At 44.6% G+C, this 21835-nt stretch overlaps 1 protein-coding gene across 2 annotated transcripts in view; it reads right to left on the bottom strand.

The window, feature by feature from the left end:
• The window catches only part of LOC121534166 (ras-related protein Rab-6B), a 143329-nt gene that overhangs the window by 103759 nt on the left and 17735 nt on the right, over positions 1-21835 (bottom strand). For both annotated transcript variants that reach the window (XM_041840694.2, XM_041840695.2), the window contains exon 2: positions 5706-5764. In XM_041840694.2, coding sequence (XP_041696628.1) covers positions 5706-5764 — 59 coding nt within the window. The remainder of the gene's footprint in view (positions 1-5705; positions 5765-21835) is intronic.

The raw sequence follows: 21835 nt of genomic DNA, 5'->3' as shown, positions 1-21835 counted from the left end.
AAACTAAGAGATGTTACACTAAGAGATGTTACACTTAGAGATGTTACACTAAGAGCTGTTACACTAAGAGATGCTACACTAAGAGATGTTACACTAAGAGCTGTTACACTAAGAGAAGCTACACTAAGAGATGTTACACTAAGAGATTCTACACTAAGAGCTGCAACACTAAGAGATGTTACACTAAGAGATACTACACTAAGAGATACTACACTAAGAGCTGCAACACTAAGAGATGTTACACTAAGAGCTGCAACACAAAGAGATGTTACACTAAGAGATGTTACACTAAGAGCTGTTACACTAAGATATGCTACACTAAGAGCTGTTACTCTAAGATCTGCAACACTAAGAGATGTTACACTAAGAGCTGCAACACTAAGAGATGTTACACTAAGAGCTGCTACACTAAGAGATGTTACACTAAGAGCTGCTACACTAAGAGATGCTACACTAAGAGATGTTACACTAGGATATATTACACTAGGAGATATTACACTAAGAGATGGTACACTAAGAGCAGCTACACTAAGAGCTGCTACACTAAGATATGTTACACTAAGAGATGTTAAACTAAGAGATGTTACACTAAGAGATGTTACACTAAGAGCTGCAACAATAAGAGCTGCTACACTAAGAGATGTTACACTAAGAGATGTTACACTAAGAGATGCTACACTAAGACCTGCAACACTAAGAGCTGTTACAATAAGAGCTGCAACACTAAGAGATGTTACACTAAGAGATGTTACACTAAGAGATATTACACTAAGAGCTGCAACACTAAGAGATGTTACACTAAGAGCTGCTACTCTAACAGCTGCAACACTAAGAGATGTTGCACTAAGAGCTGCTACACTAAGAGCTGCAACACTAAGAGAAGTTACAATAAGAGCTGCTACACTAAGATATGTTACACTAACAGCTGCAACACTAAGATATGCTACACATTTACATTTACATTTTAGTCATTTAGCAGACGCTCTTATCCAGAGCGACTTACAGTTAGTGAATACATTTTTTTTTTTTTTTTTTTATACTGGCCCCCCGTGGGAATCGAACCCACAACCCTGGCGTTGCAAACGCCATGCTCTATCAACTGAGCTACATCCCTGCCGGCCATTCCCTCCCCTACCCTGGACAACGCTGGGCCAATTGTGCGCCGCCCATGAGTCTCCCGGTCGCGGCCGGCTGCGACAGAGCCTGGATTCGAACCAGGATCTCTAGTGGCACAGTTAGCACTGCGATGCAGTGCCTTAGACCACTGCGCCACTAAGAGATGCTACACTAAGAGATGTTACACTAAGAGATGCTACACTAAGAGATGTTACACTAAGAGATGCTACACTAAGAGATGTTACACTAAGATATGTTACACTAAGAGATGCTACACTAAGAGCTGCAACACTAAGAGCTGTTACACTAAGAGATGCTACACTAAGAGATGTTACACTAAGAGCTGCAACACTAAGAGCTGCTACACTAAGATGTTACACTAAGAGCTGCAACACTAAGAGATGTTACACTAAGAGCTGCTACACTAAGAGCTGCAACACTAAGAGCTGCTACACTAAGATGTTACACTAAGAGCTGCAACACTAAGAGATGTTACACTAAGAGATGTTACACTAAGAGATGTTACACTAAGAGCTGCAACACTAAGATATGTTACACTAAGAGATGTTACACTAAGAGCTGCTACACTAAGAGATGTTAAACTAAGAGATGTTACACTAAGAGCTGTTACACTAAGAGCTGCAACACTAAGAGCTGCAACACTAAGAGCTGCAACACTAAGAGATGTTACACTAAGAGATGCTACACTAAGAGCTGCAACACTAAGAGCTGCAACACTAAGAGATGTTACACTAAGAGCTGTTACACTAAGATCTGCAACACTAAGAGATGTTACACTAAGAGATGTTACACTAAGAGATGTTACACTAAGAGCTGCAACACTAAGATATGTTACACTAAGAGATGTTACACTAAGAGCTGCTACACTAAAAGATGTTAAACTAAGAGATGTTACACTAAGAGCTGTTACACTAAGAGCTGTTACACTAAGAGATGTTACACTAAGAGCTGTTACACTAAGAGCTGTTACACTAAGAGATGCTACACTAAGAGATGTTACACTAGGATATATTACACTAAGAGATATTACACTAAGAGATGGTACACTAAGAGATGTTACACTAAGAGATGTTACACTAAGAGATGTTACACTAAGAGCTGCTACACTAAGAGCTGCAACACTAAGAGCTGCTACACTAAGAGATGTTACACTAAGAGATGCTACACTAAGACCTGCAACACTAAGAGCTGTTACACTAAGAGCTGCAACACTAAGAGATGTTACACTAAGAGATGTTACACTAAGAGCTGCTACACTAAGAGCTGCAACACTAAGAGATGTTACACTAAGAGATGCTACACTAAGAGATGCTACACTAAGAGCTGTTACACTAAGAGCTGCAACACTAAGAGATGTTACACTAAGAGATGTTACACTAAGAGATGTTACACTAAGAGCTGCTACACTAAGAGCTGCTACACTAAGAGAAGTTACACTAAGAGCTGCTACACTAAGAGATGTTACACTAAGATATGTTACACTAACAGCTGCAACACTAAGAGATGCTACACTAAGAGATGCTACACTAAGAGATGTTACACTAAGAGATGCTACACTAAGAGATGTTACACTAAGAGATGTTACACTAAGATATGCTACACTAAGAGCTGCAACACTAAGAGATGTTACACTAAGAGCTGCTACACTAAGATGTTACACTAAGAGCTGCAATACTAAGAGATGTTACACTAAGAGATGTTACACTAAGAGCTGCAACACTAAGATATGTTACACTAAGAGCTGCTACACTATGAGATGTTACACTAAGAGCTGTTACACTAAGAGCTGCAACACTAAGAGCTGCAACACTAAGAGCTGCAACACTAAGAGATGTTACACTAAGAGCTGCAACACTAAGAGATGCAACACTAAGAGATGCTACACTAAGAGATGTTACACTAAGAGATGTTACACTAAGAGCTGCAACACTAAGAGATGTTACACTAAGAACTGTTACACTAAGAGATGTTACACTAAGAGATGTTACACTAAGAAATGTTACACTAAGAGATGTTACACTAAGAGCTGCAACACTAAGAGATGTTAAACTAAGTGTATAAATGTATAAATGAGCAGGCTGAGTTACAGTTGTATCCTTGTGGCAGAGCAGGACACGCACGCACTCACACACAAACACTCTCTCTCTTTTTGTCTCTCTCTCTCTGACTGATAAAACAGACACATTATAATTCCTTGTTAACAATACTCCTCCTTCTCTCTCCGACTGCTAAGAGACCTCGGTCTCCCTAAAATAAGCCCTAGTCAGAGAGGGTTTCACAGAGAAAGCCCTGGCATAAAAGAGCCATAGTAATGCTTCATGCAAATTCAGCCCCTCACACAAAAAAAATAAGACACAAACTTGAACAGTCTGGGGTCTGTGTCCCAAATGGTACCCTATCGTCGTTATAGTGCTTTACTTTCGATCAGAGCCCTGGGCCACTATAAAGGGAATAGGGTGCCTTTTGGGACAAATCTGTCTCTGTATTCATTCAGGACTCCTGAATCCAGGGATAGAAGGGGGTACAGTGTGCATTGCTAGAGCTACAGCCTCCCTGAGCTACCAGAAAGCATTTAATCCACTCACAATACATCATCCAAATCTCTTTACAGCATAGCATTGTATTTACACTGAACCGCTAGGAACGGAGAGTGGCTGGTTGAGTCTTACATCTCTTCTCCTCAGGGGAAGTGGTGTGATAGTGAGAGAATGGGGCTTTGTTTGTTACCAGAACATTCTCTAAATCAAGTCCATATGGCACCCTATTCCCTATATAGTGCACAACTAGCCTATGGGCCCTAGCCAAAAGTAGTGCACTATATAGGGTATAGGGTGCCATTTCAGATCCAAACTGTGTTGTCTGTCTGATGCGCGTAATCCTTATTATCATCGCTGACTGAATGTAAACATTGACCGTCATGAGAAGTAGAGAGTAATGTATCTATCTGATTTCAGAGTAAGACTCAATCCATTTAATATGGCACCAACTCTGTCATTCTAATGAGAGAAGGCAAACACATTATTCATGTTAATTTCTCTAGCAACGTGTTGATCATCATGAACAGAGAGGAGACCGTCAGTAAACAATAACATACTTATCATCGTTTCTTTCTCTACCTAAACGGACATTATTTAAGGTCTAAATGATGACAACTTGCTGAGGGCAGATATTAAGAGGAGAGGAGTGGAGAGAGGGAGGAGGTGGAGGAGAATATGGGGAGGTGGGGAGGAGAGCATAGATAAGAGGAGAGGAGAGGGTGGGGGAGGAGAGGAGAGGGGAGGAGAGGATAAGTTGGGGGAGGAGAGGAGAGGATAAGTTGGGGGAGGAGAGGAGAATATGGGGAAGAGAAGAGAAGAGAAGAGAAGAGAAGAGAAGAGAAGAGAAGAGAAGAGAAGAGAAGAGAAGAGAAGAGAAGAGAAGAGAAGAGAAGAGAAGAGAAGAGAAGAGAAGAGAAGAGAAGAGAAGAGAAGAGAAGAGAAGAGAATATGAGGAGGTGGGGAGGAGAGGAGAGTATTGGGAGGTGGGGAGGAGAGGAGAGTAGAGGAGAGAGGAGAAGAGAGTATGGGGAGGTGGAGAGGAGAGGAGAGGAGAGGAGAGGAGAGGAGAGGAGAGGAGGGAGGGAGGGAGGGAGGGAGTGGGAGGGAGGGAGGGAGGAGGAAGAGAGGAGAGGAGAGGAGAGGAGAGGAGAGGGAGAGGAGAGGAGAGGAGAGGAGAGGAGAGGAGAGGAGAGGAGAGGAGAGGGAGAGGAGAGGAGAGGAGAGGAGAGGAGAGGAGAGGAGAGGAGGAAGAGAGGTGTAGGGACAGAATAGAGCAGAAGTGGTAGGAATCTTCATAGGCCTGTCACAGTTGATGTTTCATAGTTGTCTCTTTGAACCCCATGGCACCTAAAGCCCCAGTGACAGAACTAGGGCACACATAGGCTCAACTGAACAGGTATAAACAGGTAACACATGCATTTATAAAAACATTTAAAAACAGCAAAAACATGTGTGTGCTTGCACATGGCATACATATTACATTTTAGTAATTTAGCAGACGCTCTTATCCAGAGCGACTTACAGTTAGTGAGTGCATACATTATTATTATTATTATTTTCTTTATTTTTTTTATACTGGCCCCCCGTGGGAATCGAACCCACAACCCTGGCGTTGCAAACGCCATGCTCTACCAACAGAGCTACATCCCTGCCAGCCATTCCCTCCCCTACTCTGGACGACGCTGGGCCAATTGTGCGCCGCCCCATGGGTCTCCCGGTCGCGGCCGGCTACGACAGAGCCTGGATTCGAACCAGGATCTCTAGTGGCACAGCATACACAGAGAAGGATGAGCCACCTACCCTTAAGTAACTCCAATTGATAACCTCCCAAAACCCAGCAGCATGTCACCACATAATGAAACAACAATCAAACAGAATCAGGAGCCTATTGCACATCCGGTGATGCAGGAATCCCATTTGAACATCTCGGGGGTACTCTGTCTGCTCACTGTGATTGATGGAGTGAGTGACAGAGACCAGATGTAGCGTGTCAGTGAGGCGGTGCGGTAGTGTGGTGCCTCCGGTACCTACCTGATATGTGTTGTCAAAGCTGTCATACATGAACCTCGTGATCAGAGACGTCTTGCCAACTACAAGAGCACAGAGAGAGAGAGAGAGAGACAGAGACAGAGACAGAGACAGAGACAGAGACAGAGACAGAGGAGAGAGAGAGAGGAGAGAGAAAGAGGAAAGGGAAAGGGAAAGGGAGATATCTAGTCAGTTGTACAACTGAATGCATTCAACTGAAATGTGTCTTCCCGATTTAACCCAACCCCTCTGAATCAGAGAGGTGCGGGGGGCTGCCTTAATCGAACATCCACGTCTTCGGCGCCCGGGGAGCAATTAGGGTTAAGTGCCTTGCTCAAGGGCACATCGACAGATTTTTCACCTAGTCGGCTCGGGGATTAGAACCAGCGACCTTTCGGTTACTGGCACAACGCTCTTAACCACTAAGCTACCTGCCGCCCAGGGAGAGAGAGACGAGGTGTTAGCTTCTGTAAAAGAGAGAGAGAAAGAAAGAGAGAAAGAATAGGGCCCCATTATAGGGAATAGGGCACCATTATAGGGAATAGGGCACCATTATAGGGAATAGGGCACCATTATAGGGAATAGGGCGCCATTATAGGGAATAGGGCGCCATTATAGGGAATAGGGCCCCATTATAGGAAATAGGGCCCCATTATAGGGAATAGGGTGCCATTATAGGAAATAGGGCCCCATTATAGGGAATAGGGCCCCATTATAGGGAATAGGGCCCCATTATAACATGTTACACATGGGAAGAGAAGATGAGATGCTTAGAAATGGTCAATTATAAGTCATAAAGAGTTTGAGGGCTTTTTAATGTCATATAATTATCTTATTTTAGCATTTCCCACAATAAAGTATTTTGTATATGTTGGCAATATAAACATGTTCAAGAGCTATTAGAAACCACTCCTTCCTCTGGAATGGTTTTGCCTGAAGTGTCAAAGGCTGTTCTCTGCAGCCGTCTAAACAGGCTGCTCTCCAAATTCTCCAAGGGTCCCACTCAGTACTAAAAGGTCATCAGTGGTCCAGGGTACTCGAGGAAATAACACATCCTCGAAAGTGTTCTGCCCGTGCAAACATACACACACAAATTCCGGCAAATACACACACACACACACACACACACACACACACAGACACACAGACACACACACACACAGACAGGGACCGACTGACGCGGCTGGCAAACATACACACTCGGGGACTTTGGCAGCAGCTCGGACGTAAACAGAGAGGAAAAAGCCTGGTTTTGCTCCAGTTGAGGAGGCCTGTATGACGAGGAGAAGCCCTTGTCCACAAGTCATTTAAATGCTAATTTCCCCCAAAAGACACAAGACCGTTTGATTCTAGAGCGAAGGGGATTTAAATGCATAGGGTTCATAAGGCCTGGTAGAAAGCTTCTGTATGAATACAGAGTATTCCCTATTCCCTTACAGAGATCCCTATTGGCTCTTGTCACACAGGGCTTTCAGGAAGTATTTCACACCCCTTGACTTTTTCCACATATTGTTGTGTTACAGCCTGGATTTAAAATGAATTAAATCGAGAAGAAGAAAAACATGTCGCTGGCCTACACACAACACCCTATAATGTCAAAGTGGATTATTTTATTTCATTTTTTAAAATAATTATTATTATTATTAAAAATGAAAAGCTGAAATATCTTGAGTCCATAAGTATTCAACCCCTTTGTTATGGCAAGCTTAAATCAGGAATTAAAATGTGCTTAACAAGTCACATAATAAGTTGAAATAATCGTGTTTAACATGATTTTTGAATGACTACCTCATCTCTGTACCCCACACATACAATTATCAGTAAGGTCACCCCAGTCGAGCAGTGAATTTCAAACCGTTAATATAGAGCCATTAATATAGAGCCGTTAATATAGAGCTGTTAATATAGAGCCGTTAATATAGAGCTGTTAATATAGAGCTGTTACTATAGAGCTGTTAATATAGAGCTGTTACTATAGAGCTGTTACTATAGAGCTGTTAATATAGAGCCGTTACTATAGAGCCGTTACTATAGAGCCGTTACTATAGAGCCGTTAATATAGAGCCGTTAATATAGAGCCGTTACTATAGAGCCGTTACTATAGAGCCGTTACTATAGAGCCGTTACTATAGAGCCGTTAATATAGAGCCGTTAATATAGAGCCGTTAATATAGAGCCGTTAATATAGAGCCGTTAATATAGAGCCGTTACTATAGAGCCGTTACTATAGAGCCGTTAATATAGAGCCGTTACTATAGAGCCGTTACTATAGAGCCGTTAATATAGAGCCGTTACTATAGAGCCGTTACTATAGAGCCGTTAATATAGAGCCGTTACTATAGAGCCGTTACTATAGAGCCGTTACTATAGAGCCGTTACTATAGAGCCGTTACTATAGAGCCGTTACTATAGAGCTGTTAATATAGAGCCGTTAATATAGAGCCGTTACTATAGAGCCGTTAATATAGAGCCGTTACTATAGAGCCGTTAATATAGAGCCGTTACTATAGAGCCGTTAATATAGAGCCGTTACTATAGAGCCGTTACTATAGAGCCGTTACTATAGAGCCGTTAATATAGAGCCGTTAATATAGAGCCGTTAATATAGAGCCGTTACTATAGAGCCGTTACTATAGAGCCGTTAATATAGAGCCGTTAATATAGAGCCGTTACTATAGAGCCGTTAATATAGAGCCGTTAATATAGAGCCGTTACTATAGAGCCGTTAATATAGAGCCGTTAATATAGAGCCGTTAATATAGAGCCGTTACTATAGAGCCGTTAATATAGAGCCGTTAATATAGAGCCGTTAATATAGAGCCGTTAATATAGAGCCGTTACTATAGAGCCGTTAATATAGAGCCGTTACTATAGAGCCGTTACTATAGAGCCGTTAATATAGAGCCGTTAATATAGAGCCGTTACTATAGAGCCGTTAATATAGAGCCGTTAATATAGAGCCGTTAATATACAGCCGTTAATATAGAGCCGTTAATATAGAGCCGTTAATATAGAGCCGTTACTATAGAGCCGTTACTATAGAGCCGTTAATATAGAGCCGTTAATATAGAGCCGTTAATATAGAGCCGTTAATATAGAGCCGTTACTATAGAGCCGTTAATATAGAGCCGTTAATATAGAGCCGTTAATATAGAGCTGTTAATATAGAGCCGTTAATATAGAGCTGTTAATATAGAGCCGTTACTATAGAGCTGTTACTATAGAGCTGTTAATATAGAGCCGTTAATATAGAGCCGTTAATATAGAGCTGTTACTATAGAGCCGTTAATATAGAGCCGTTAATATAGAGCCGTTAATATAGAGCCGTTAATATAGAGCTGTTAATATAGAGCCGTTACTATAGAGCCGTTAATATAGAGCCGTTACTATAGAGCCGTTAATATAGAGCCGTTAATATAGAGCTGTTAATATAGAGCTCTTAATATAGAGCCGTTAATATAGAGCTGTTAATATAGAGCTGTGATCTAAGGAGTTGTGTTTAAGTGGTGCTTGTCTGTAAATGTCAGTCAGAGAGTCAGTAAGGAGGGTTATTACGCGCGTGTGTGTGGTGTGCGTGTGTGTGTGTGTGTGTGTGGTGTGGTGCGCGTGTCTGCCTGCTTGTGCGCGCGTGTCTGTGTTATGATGCGTACAGGAGGTAGAGGCATTCTCTGCCAAGTGTTCAGCTTGGTCTGGTATGGAATTTATGTACAATCAAATCTACTTTGGTTCAGCCTGTGCAGAATACAGAGACAGGGCAGATCACTAAGGTTGGGTTGGGAGTGATATCAATAGCCTGGGTGCCAGTCAGCCTGGGTGCCAGTCAGCCTGGGTGCCAGTCAGCCTGAGTGCCAGTCAGCCTGGGTGCCAGTTAGCCTGGGTGCCAGTCAGCCTGGGTGCCAGTCAGCCTGGGTGCCAGTCAGCCTGGGTGCCAGTTAGTCTGGGTGCCAGTCAGTTTCTGCCCTCCTACAAACCTCTTATGGAATTGCCATGCCAAACAGAATCAGACTGGCAGTGGCACCCAGGCTAAGATATCACTCCCGACCCAGCCCTATGTGATTTGTGACACCATCGTCGCTTCCTCTTCACAAGGATGTAGACCTAGCCAACCAGGAAGGAGGATATTTTAACTGACTTCCTGATTGATGGCAGAACAACGACTAACTAACCCTAATTTTATATCTCTTAAATATTTCATATACTGTACAATTTATGGAGCAGGTGGACCGGATGGCTTATGACATTATTCAGTTAACCACCTCTACCAGAGGAGAGTTGGTTGGACATGAATATGGAGCTCAGTTCAGTTCACTCGTCCCAAATGGCACCCTATTCCCTATATAGTGCACTACTTTTAACCAGAGCTTTATGGGTTCTGGTCAAAAGTAGTGCACTATATAGGGAATAGGGTGCCATTTGGGAGTCCACCATCTAAAAGTGACTTTTTTTTTTAGAGCTTCACAAACAATTGTAGATACTTTTGAATGATTTGGACATGATGCTTCAAAACATTCTCATCCTCTTTACAGCCCGAATCAGTCATTATACAAATTACGCTAGTCTCAGTTATCTTCTATCACGTTCAAGGAGAACAAAAACACACACTAAATAGTTTTATAAAGCAAGCTGGCTTTAATCTGTTTCTCTGTAATTAGTGTACATACACTCATTATCCAGTTGACAGAAAAAACACAGCTCAACAGAATAAACACAAATAAAGTAATTAACATGTTAAAACGGTCCAATGCAGCTGTTTTTTTATCTCAATATCAAATCATTTCTGGTAACAATTAAGTACCTTACTGGGATTGTTTTAAATTAAAATGGTTAAAAAGAAACAAAAATAGCTTCTTAGCAAAGAGCAATTTGTCAAGCAATAATTTTGCTAGGACTGTCTGGGAGTGGTTTGAGTGGGGAGGGGAGGGGAAAATTGAAAATGAGCTGTTATTGGCAGAGAGGTTTAGAACCATCTTTCTTATCGGTGTGTTAACTAATAAAACCGCATGGGGATGTCACCGCGGAAGGCCTGAACTCCCTCCCACCAAAACAGGCAGACATGTCAGCTGGTCTTATCAAACAGCTCTTACACTAAAGTTGCATTATAATCATTATTTTCACAATGTTACAGTATTATTCCAACCTCATAGTGGTGGAAGTATATATAATACACAGGAAAATCACTTTTTTTTTTGACTGCACTGTGCCTTTTAATTTATACTCATAAAACCCATTTGGAAGAACAGGTTAGCTATAGTATCTGAATTCACCTAGACAAATCAGTTAAAGGTTTGAAGGGGAAGGCCATAGCTTATAGCCGTCGCTAGAAGACAGCTAGGCTGCATCACTGACAACATTGTGTAACATCTCTCTGCAACATGTTCTATACCAGGTGGAAAACACCAAGAATGTCTCTGCAGATGAAAGTTACCATGGTGACAGCTAGCAGCACAAATACTCTGTCCTTTCCTCCACGGGTCTGTTCTGTACTGTCTGTCCTCTGCTATATTACTCCATATCATCCACTTCGACCTTATGACGCATATTGATTGGCTAGCAGGGGGGTGGTGGAGGTGAAGGTGTGTGTGTGTGAGTGCGTGTGTGTGTGAGTATCAAATAAAATCTAATTTTATTTGCCACATGCGCTGAATACCAACAGGTGTTGACCTTACAGTGAAATGCTTACATACAAGCCTGTAACCAACAGTGCAGTTTTTAATACAAAAATAAAGTGTTAAGTAAAAAATGGATAAGTAAAAAATAAAAAAAATAGCAAATAATTAAAGAGCAGCAGTAAAATAAAATAACAGTAGGGAGGCTATATACAGGGGGGTACTGGTACAGAGTCAATGTGCGGAGGGCACCGGTTAGTCGAGGTAATTGAGGTAATATGTACATGTGGGTAGAGTTAAAGTGACTATGCATAAATAATAAACAGAGTAGCTGCAGCGTAAAAGAGGGGGTGGGGGGGCAATGCAAATAGTCCGGGTAGCCATTTAATCAGATGTTCAGGAGTCTTATGTCTTGGGGGTAGAAGCTGTTGAGAAGCCTGTTGGACCTAGACTTGGCGCTCCGGTACCGCTTGCCGTGCGGTAGCAGAGAGAACAGTCTATGACTAGGTTGGCTGGAGTCTTTGATAATTTTTAGGGTATCGAGATACTGCTCGAAGGACCAGTTGTCACGAGAATTTTGTTATCTCAATGGTTGCAAGCTTTGAATAATTCCCAGAGGGTGTAAGGCTCTGGTTTAATAATGAATTAAACAAAGTCCCGTTCTGCGATAGGTCAGTCTTTTTATATGCCCTCACGCAAAGGAACTTTGCTCCGCCCACCTTCAGGCAGCCAGTACTTTACACATACAAATTCTTCTGTCAGACTTGAACTCAATTTCTGAGGCTGGTAACTCTAATGAACTTATCCTCTGCAGCAGAGGTAACTCTGGGTCTTCCATTCCTGTGGCGGTCCTCATGAGAGCCAGTTTCCATCATAGCGCTTGATGGTTTTTGTGACTGCACTTGATGAAACTTTCAAAGTTCTTGAAATGTTCCGTATTGACTGACCTTCATGTCTTAAAGTAATGATGGAATGTTGTTTCTCTTTGCTTATTTGAGCTGTTCTTGCCATAATATGGACTTGGTCTTTTACCAAATAGGGCTATCTTCTGTATACCCCCCCTACCTTGTCACAACACAACTGATTGGCTCAAACGCATTAAGAAGGATTAAGAAGAAGAAATTCCACAAATTAACTTTTAAGAAGGCACACGTTAATTGAAATGCATTCCAGGTGACTACCTCATGAAGCTGGTTGAGAGAATGCCAAGAGTGTGCAAAGCTGTCATCAAGGCAAAGGGTGGCTATTTGAAGAATCTCAAAAAAACTTTTTGGGTTACTATATGATTCCATGTGTGTTATTTCATAGTTGTAATGTCTTCACTATTATTCTACAATGTACAAAATAGTAAAAATAAAGAAAAACCCTTGAATGAGTAGGTGTGTCCAAACGTTTGACTGGTAGTGTAAATATAGGACCAAACACACATCACAACAAGCGAGACGACACAACACTACATAAGGAGAGACTTAAGACAACAACACAGCAAGGTAGCAACTCAACATGAAAACAACATGGCAGCAGCACAAGATGGTAGCAGCACAAGGAATGGTACAAACATTATTGGGCACAGACAACAGCACAAAGGCAAGAAGGTAGAGACAACAATACATCACGCGAAGCAGCCACAATTGTCAGTAAGAGTGTCCATGATGGAGTCTTTGAATGAAGAGATGGAGATAAAACTGTCCAGTTTGAGTGTTTTTTTGCAGCTTGTTCCAGTCGCTAGCTGCAGCGAACTGGAAAGAGGAGCGACCCAGGGATGGGTGTGCTTTGGGGACCTTTAACAGAATGTGACTGGCAGAACGGGTGTTGTATGTGGAGGATGAGGGCTGCAGTAGGTATCTCAGATAGGGGGGAGTGAGGCCTAAGAGGGTTTTGTAAAAAAGCATCAAGGATGGAGGCCACACACACTACTGAGCCTCATTTTGACTTGTTTTAAGGACATTACATCAAAGTTGGATCAGCCTGTAGTGTGGTTTTCCACTTTTAATTTTGAGGGTGACTCCAAATCCAGACCTCCATGGGTTGATAAATTTGATTTCCATTGATAATTTTTGTGTGATTTTGTTGTCAGCACATTCAACTATGTAAAGAAAAAAGTATTTAAAAAGATTATTTCATTCATTCAGATCTAGGATGTGTTAATTTAGCGTTCCCTTTATTTTTTTGAGCAGTGTATTATGGGTATTGTGTATTTGACGTATTGATGCAGTGCTCCACCCCCTAATAGTACATTTGAGTTCCAACTGATAAAAAAAAAAATCCCTAATAATGGAAGACTCCTCCATCCCCCACCTATTCAAACATAGAACCTGGATCCTCCTGTCTGACTCCATGGCTGTCTCTACCTCCACACCCACCCTGCCCGGCCATCTAGATGTGTGAAGGTTAGTGTCTTATGGCTCTCCTTCCATACCCACCCTGCCCGGCCATCTAGATGTGTGAAGGTTAGTGTCTTATGTAGGGAAGCTAATGATCCATCATGTATGACATTCCTGGGAGTGTGTAAACATTAATCTTTTATTACCATAGCATTTTTGTGGTCCACACAAAAATATATAAAAAAAAAAAAAGATATATGTTCTCTATAGTTATGTACTTGAAAATGTATCGATTGACCAATTCGTAAGAGACACCTGGGAGTTTTGATGGAAAATATTATGCTGTCTTCTCACTGTTAGAAGAATCAGTCTGACACTTTGTACACACACTGCTGCCATACTGTGGACCAAATCAAAATTAAACCTAGAACTCTCTCTCTCTCTCTCTCTCTCTCTCTCTCTCTCATTAACTTTGAAATGACTTTTGGATCAACTGTTATTTACTTCCTTATATCATCTCAATGGAGTCGCCCCCTTTCAGAGGGGTTGGTTGGCTAAATGGAATTACTTCTAAAGTGCTGCTGTCATGCAGATCAGGATGTCCCCTTGTCAAAAGTAGTACACTATGTAGGGGCCTGGGTTCCATTTGGGACACAGACCAGACATAATTAAATATCCTTTCTACTGAGCTGCTGTCTCTGAACTTCCTATTGATTTATAGACTTGAAAATAGCCATACTTTCTGTTCCTGTGAAGTCCAATCCCATTTACATTCTGGGGATGTGCATTAGTTCCAACCCACAACTCCTCTTACAGACAGGATGAGTCAATCTGAGGGATGCTTTTAGTCTAAGATGGTGTCTGATTGGTCTAAGATGCACTCTAAAATAATAGCTGTGATTTCAGAATCAGAAAACTTTATTGCCATGAAGGTAACTAGGAATCTCTGTTGGACTTGTACCTATAAGCATTTTAATATGTGTACTGTCCACCCTGCCCTGGAGCAGAGAACTAGCCCTGGAGCAGAGAACTAGCCCTGGAGCAGATAACTAGCCCTGGAGCAGAGAACTAGCCCTGGAGCAGAGAACCAGCCCTGGAGCAGATAACTAGCCCTGGAGCAGAGAACTAGCCCTGGAGCAGAGAACTAGCCCTGGAGCAGAGAACTAGCCCTGGAGCAGATAACTAGCCCTGGAGCAGAGAACCAGCCCTGGAGCAGATAACTAGCCCTGGAGCAGAGAACTAGCCCTGGAGCAGAGAACTAGCCCTGGAGCAGAGAACTAGCCCTGGAGCAGATAACTAGCCCTGGAGCAGATAACTAGCCCTGGAGCAGATAACTAGCCCTGGAGCAGATAACTAGCCCTGGAGCAGATAACTAGCCCTGGAGCAGATAACTAGCCCTGGAGCAGTTAACTAGCCCTGGAGCAGATAACTAGCCCTGGAGCAGATAACTAGCCCTGGAGCAGAGTACTAGCCCTGGAGCAGAGAACTAGCCCTGGAGCAGAGAACTAGCCCTGGAGCAGATAACTAGCCCTGGAGCAGATAACTAGCCCTGGAGCAGATAACTAGCCCTGGAGCAGATAACTAGCCCTGGAGCAGATAACTAGCCCTGGAGCAGATAACTAGCCCTGGAGCAGAGAACTAGCCCTGGAGCAGATAACTAGCCCTGGAGCAGAGAACTAGCCCTGGAGCAGAGAACTAGCCCTGGAGCAGAGAACTAGCCCTGGAGCAGATAACTAGCCCTGGAGCAGATAACTAGCCCTGGAGCAGAGAACTAGCCCTGGAGCAGAGAACTAGCCCTGGAACAGAGAACTAGCCCTGGAGCAGATAACTAGCCCTGGAGCAGATAACTAGCCCTGGAGCAGATAACTAGCCCTGGAGCAGAGAACTAGCCCTGGAGCAGAGAACTAGCCCTGGAGCAGAGAACTAGCCCTGGAGCAGAGAACTAGCCCTGGAGCAGAGAACTAGCCCTGGAGCAGAGAACTAGCCCTGGAGCAGAGAACTAGCCCTGGAGCAGAGAACTAGCCCTGGAGCAGAGAACCAGCCCTGGAGCAGATAACTAGCCCTGGAGCAGATAACTAGCCCTGGAGCAGAGAACTAGCCCTGGAGCAGAGAACTAGCCCTGGAGCAGATAACTAGCCCTGGAGCAGAGAACTAGCCCTGGAGCAGATAACTAGCCCTGGAGCAGAGAACTAGCCCTGGAGCAGATAACTAGCCCTGGAGCAGAGAACTAGCCCTGGAGCAGATAACTAGCCCTGGAGCAGAGAACTAGCCCTGGAGCAGATAACTAGCCCTGGAGCAGAGAACTAGCCCTGGAGCAGATAACTAGCCCTGGAGCAGATAACTAGCCCTGGAGCAGATAACTAGCCCTGGAGCAGAGAACTAGCCCTGGAGCAGAGAACTAGCCCTGGAGCAGATAACTAGCCCTGGAGCAGATAACTAGCCCTGGAGCAGATAACTAGCCCTGGAGCAGAGTACTAGCCCTGGAGCAGAGAACTAGCCCTGGAGCAGAGAACTAGCCCTGGAGCAGAGAACTAGCCCTGGAGCAGAGAACTAGCCCTGGAGCAGATAACTAGCCCTGGAGCAGATAACTAGCCCTGGAGCAGATAACTAGCGCTGGAGCAGAGAACTAGCCCTGGAGCAGAGAACTAGCCCTGGAGCAGAGAACTAGCCCTGGAGCAGAGAACTAGCCCGGGAGCAGAGAACTAGCCCTGGAGCAGAGAACTAGCCCTGGAGCAGAGAACTAGCCCTGGAGCAGAGAACTAGCCCTGGAGCAGATAACTAGCCCTGGAGCAGATAACTAGCCCTGGAGCAGAGAACTAGCCCTGGAGCAGAGAACTAGCCCTGGAGCAGAGAACTAGCCCTGGAGCAGAGAACCAGCCCTGGAGCAGAGAACTAGCCCTGGAGCAGAGAACCAGCCCTGGAGCAGAGAACTAGCCCTGGAGCAGAGAACCAGCCCTGGAGCAGAGAACTAGCCCTGGAGCAGAGAACCAGCCCTGGAGCAGAGAACTAGCCCTGGAGCAGAGAACTAGCCCTGGAGCAGAGAACTAGCCCTGGAGCAGAGAACCAGCCCTGGAGCAGAGAACCAGCCCTGGAGCAGAGAACTAGCCCTGGAGCAGAGAACCAGCCCTGGAGCAGAGAACTAGCCCTGGAGCAGATAACCAGCCCTGGAGCAGAGAACTAGCCCTGGAGCAGATAACCAGCCAGGTAAACACTCCAGGTCTTCTCTAGGGGGGCAGACGTGATGCAATACCCATTACGCAATACCCCTGAGGGTCTGGCAACCATTAAGATCCCTCCCCCTTTCTCTCCCCCCTCCCTGTCTCCCCTGCCTCCCCCTCCCCATCTCCCCTGCCTCCCCCTCCCCGTCTCCACTGCCTCCCCCTCCCCTGCCTCCCCCTCCCCATCTCCCCTGCCTCCCCCCTCCCCCCGTCTCCCCTGCCTCCGTCTCCCCTGCCTCCCCCTCCCAGACTCCCCTGCCTCCCCCTCCCCCCCCCGTCTCCCCTGCCTCCCCTCTCACCGCCCCTCGTTTCCAGCAGGTTGACGTTTATTGCCATGAATCTTGCCCATGAGGCAGAACGGAGCCATTTCCGGTAGATGGGCCAGCTGCAAAGTCAAAATTGGCTATATCGTAAAAATCCATGAAAACAAACATTTGCTTTTTGCTCTTAATTTAAGATTAGGGTTAGCAGTGTGGTTAAGGTTAGGGTTAAAATCTGATGTTATGACTTCGTGGCCGTGCCAGCTAGTGATCAGAGCTGCCTCCAGGGCAAGATTAATGGCAATAAATGCCAATCTACTCATTTCAACCCCCCCACCCCTGCCTTCGCACGACACAGGGATGTGAGCCTGGCACACCGGAAAGAACACGCAACATCAAACATTCATCAACCAAGACATAAAAAAGATTAAGTGGATATTTATGACGGTAGGCTGTAGAGGCAGAGAACACGTCTCACTGTATACAGACATAATATAACATTTGCAAAATTTCTTTATTATTTTGGAACTTTTGTGAGTGTAATGTTTACTGTTAATATTTTATTGTTTATTTTATTAAGGCTTCTAGATAGTCACTGAAACCCTATGACAGAACTTATCTGACTTTGATACATTATATACAACACATGAATATAAATAGTCCAGTTCTCTCTCAAACAGAGCCCACAATCACAATTTAAGGACACAGTGCATTCGGAAAGTATTCAGACCCCTTCCCTTTTTCCACATTTTGTTACATTACAGCCTTATTCTAAAATGGATTAAATAAATAAACATTCTCATAAATATACACACAATACCCCATAATGACAAAGCGAAAACAGGTTTGTGTATTTTTTGGCAAATGTCAAAATAACAAAAAACAAAAACACCTTATTTACATAAGTATTCAGACCCTTTGCTATGAGACTTGAAATTGAACTCAGCTGCATCCTGTTTCCATTGATCATCCTTGAGATGTTTCTACAACTTGATTGGAGTCCACCTGTGGTAAATTCAATTGATTGGACATGATTTGGAAAGGCACCCACCTGTCTATATAAAAGTCCCTTCAGTTGACAGTGCATGTCAGAGCAAAAACCAAGCCATGAGGTCGAAGGAAGCTCCGAGACAGGATTGTGTCGAGGCACAGATCTGGGGAAGGGTACCAAAACATTTCTGTAGCATTGAAGGTCCCCAAAAACACAGTGGCCTCCATCATTCTTAAATGGAAGAAGTTTGGAACCACCAAGACTCTTCCTAAAGCTGGTCGCTCGGCCAAACTGAGCAATCTGAGAAGGGCCTTGGTCAGGGAGGTGACCAAGAACCCGATGGTCACTCTGACAGAGCTCCAGAGTTCCTCTACGGAGATGGGAGAACCTTCCAGAAGGACAACCATCTCTGCAACACTCTACCAATCCCAATCAGACCTTTATGGTAGAGTGGCCTGACGGAAGCCACTCCTCAGTAAAAGGCACATGACAGCCCGCTTAGAGCTTGCCAAAAGGCTATGAGAAACACGATTCTCTGGTCTGATTAAGCCAAGATTGAACTCTTTGGCCTGAATGCCAAGCGCCTCGTCTTAAGGAAACCTGGCACCATCCCTATGGTGAAGCATGGTGGTGGCAGCAACATGCTGTGGCATTGTTTTTCAGCGGCAGGGACTGGGAGACTAGTCAGGATCGAAGGAAAGATGAACGGAGCAAAGTACAGAGAGATCCTTGATGAAAGCCTGCTCCAGAGCACTCTGGACCTCAGACTTGGGCGAAGGTTCACCTTCCAACAGGACAACGACACTAAGTACACAGCCAAGACAACGCAGGAGTGGCTTCGTAGATTGATGAGGGGGGAAAACAATGTAATCCATTTTAGAATAAGGCTGTAACGTAACAAAGTGGAAAAAGTCAAGGGGTCTGAATACTTTCCGAATTCACTGTACGTATCTGCATTCTGACAAATCATCTGACAAAATATCAGGTAAAACTACAAGCAACAGCCTTGATCTAAGATCCTCCCCTACCTTGGGGACTCTGTATAAGCTACACTACAGCTATGAAGCACAACTCCCCTGACATCATCCCACACAAGGGAGACCCTCCTTCCCCTGACACCATCCCACACAAGGGAGACCCTCCTTCCCCTGACACCATCCCACACAAGGGAGACCCTCCTTCCCCTGACACCATCCCACACAAGGGAGACCCTCCTTCCCCCTGACACCATCCCACACAAGGGAGACCCTCCTTCCCCTGACACCATCCCACACAAGGGAGACCCTCCTTCCCCTGACACCATCCCACACAAGGGAGACCCTCCTTCCCCTGACACCATCCCACACAAGGGAGACCCTCCTTCCCCTGACACCATCCCACACAAGGGAGACCTTCCTTCCCCTGACACCATCCCACACAAGGGAGACCCTCCTTCCCCTGACACCATCCCACACAAGGGAGACCCTCTTATGGGTAGAAAAGTCAAGCAAACACACTGATCACTGTGACTTACCCTAGATACAGACACAGGCCCAAGCACTGGTAACATTAACATACTGTGCTTCTAAGGACAGTCTACACAAGAGTGTTCAAAAAGGGTTCTTTGGCTGTCCCCATAGGAGACCCCTTTTTGGTTCCAGGTTGTTGTTTTTTTACGTTTGGTTCGAGGTAGAACCATTTTGGGTTCCATGTAGAAAGGGTTCTACATGGAACCCAAAACAGTTCTACTTGGAACCAAAAGTGTTCTACCTGGAACCAACAAGGGTTCTTCAAAGGATTCTTCTATGGGGACAGCCAAAGAATCCTTTTAGGTTCTAAATAGCAACTTTTTTCTAAGAGTGTAGCAGAGAATGAAACAAAACGAGAATGCTGTGGTAGTTTCTTCTCCGACTGTGTTTAGTGCTAGCCTGGTCCCAGATCTGTTTATGCTGTCTTGCCAACTCCTATGGTCATTACCTAGCCTGGTCCCAGATCTGTTTGTACTGTCTTACCAACTCCTATGGTCATTACCTAGCCTGGTCCCAGATATGTTTGTGCTGTCTTACCAACTCCTATGGTCATTACCTAGCCTGGTCCCAGATCTGTTTGTGCTGTCTTACCAACTCCTATGGTCATTACCTAGCCTGGTCCCAGATATGTTTGTGCTGTCTTACCAACTCCTATGGTCATTACCTAGCCTGGTCCCAGATCTGTTTGTGCTGTCTTACCAACCCCTTTGGTCATTTGCAAACAGATCTGGGACCAGGCTAGTTTAAAGCTGGTATAACTGCCTGTCTCTTCATTACTGTGTACTCTGAAACGATGACGCTATTTCTGCATCATCTGCACAACTACCCCAGCCATGTATTCAGAATAATCCACCGCCGAAGAGGTAGAGGATGACTGAACGCTCACACCTCGTTATCGTCACAGAGTCAGTAACTGTGTTGCTCCACATCGCTCACCAAAAACGTATCAAAGTTAGCACGCTGTGAAAATAGACATAGACAACTGCACTTCACTGCACTGCACTTTACTGAACCTGCAAAACGTCCTGCAAAAAAATGCACAGGACCCTGTAGAGTAGAGCCTGTAGAGTAGAGCCTGTAGAGTAGAGCCTGTAGAGTAGAAACTGTAGAGTAGAGCCTGAAGTAGAGCCTGTAGAGTAGAGCCTGTAGAGTAGAGCCTGTAGAGTAGAGCCTGTAGAGTAGAGCCTGAAGAGTAGAGCCTGTAGAGTAGAGCCTGAAGAGTAGAGCCTGTAGAGTAGAGCCTGTAGAGTAGAGCCTGAAGTAGAGCCTGTAGAGTAGAGCCTGTAGAGTAGAGCCTGTAGAGTAGAGCCTGAAGTAGAGCCTGTAGAGTAGAGCCTGTAGAGTAGAGCCTGTAGAGTAGAGCCTGTAGAGTAGAGCCTGTAGAGTAGAGCCTGTAGAGTAGAGCCTGTAGAGTAGAGCCTGAAGTAGAGCCTGTAGAGTAGAGCCTGTAGAGTAGAGCCTGTAGAGTAGAGCCTGTAGAGTAGAGCCTGTAGAGTAGAGCCTGTAGAGTAGACCCTGTAGAGTAGAGCCTGTAGAGTAGAGCCTGAAGTAGAGCCTGTAGAGTAGAGCCTGTAGAGTAGAGCCTGAAGTAGAGCCTGTAGAGTAGAGCCTGTAGAGTAGAGCCTGTAGAGTAGAGCCTGTAGAGTAGAGCCTGAAGTAGAGCCTGTAGAGTAGAGCCTGTAGAGTAGAGCCTGTAGAGTAGAGCCTGAAGTAGAGCCTGTAGAGTAGAGCCTGTAGAGTAGAGCCTGTAGAGTAGACCCTGTAGAGTAGAGCCTGTAGAGTAGAGCCTGTAGAGTAGAGCCTGTAGAGTAGAGCCTGTAGAGTAGAGCCTGAAGAGTAGAGCCTGTAGAGTAGAGCCTGAAGAGTAGAGCCTGTAGAGTAGAGCCTGTAGAATAGAGCCTGTAGAGTAGAGCCTGTAGAGTAGACCCTGTAGAGTAGAGCCTGAAGCAGAAACTCCAAGATCTAGAGCCTTGAGTTGATTCTCCAGCTTCACCAGATAGAGAACTTCTAGGTATACCATGACGCTCCTGCCAAACAGACACACTACCCAGCTCTCCCCAGTCAGAAAGCACACTGCTACTGCAACCCTTTGTAATATATGCCATTTTTCAAAGAAGTGAGGGAAGGTTTTAAAATAACAAAACCAAAAGAGCTGGTAAGCTACTTCCTCTTCTTCTGTTCTTTTATCAAGTTCTATTCTCTCCTTTATATTGCGGCATAAATCCT

The sequence above is a fragment of the Coregonus clupeaformis genome, chromosome 20 (assembly GCF_020615455.1).
Source record: "Coregonus clupeaformis isolate EN_2021a chromosome 20, ASM2061545v1, whole genome shotgun sequence".
Lineage (NCBI taxonomy): Eukaryota > Metazoa > Chordata > Actinopteri > Salmoniformes > Salmonidae > Coregonus > Coregonus clupeaformis.
Note: the sequence above shows the minus strand (reverse complement) of the source record. Positions and strands in the feature narration are given on the sequence as shown.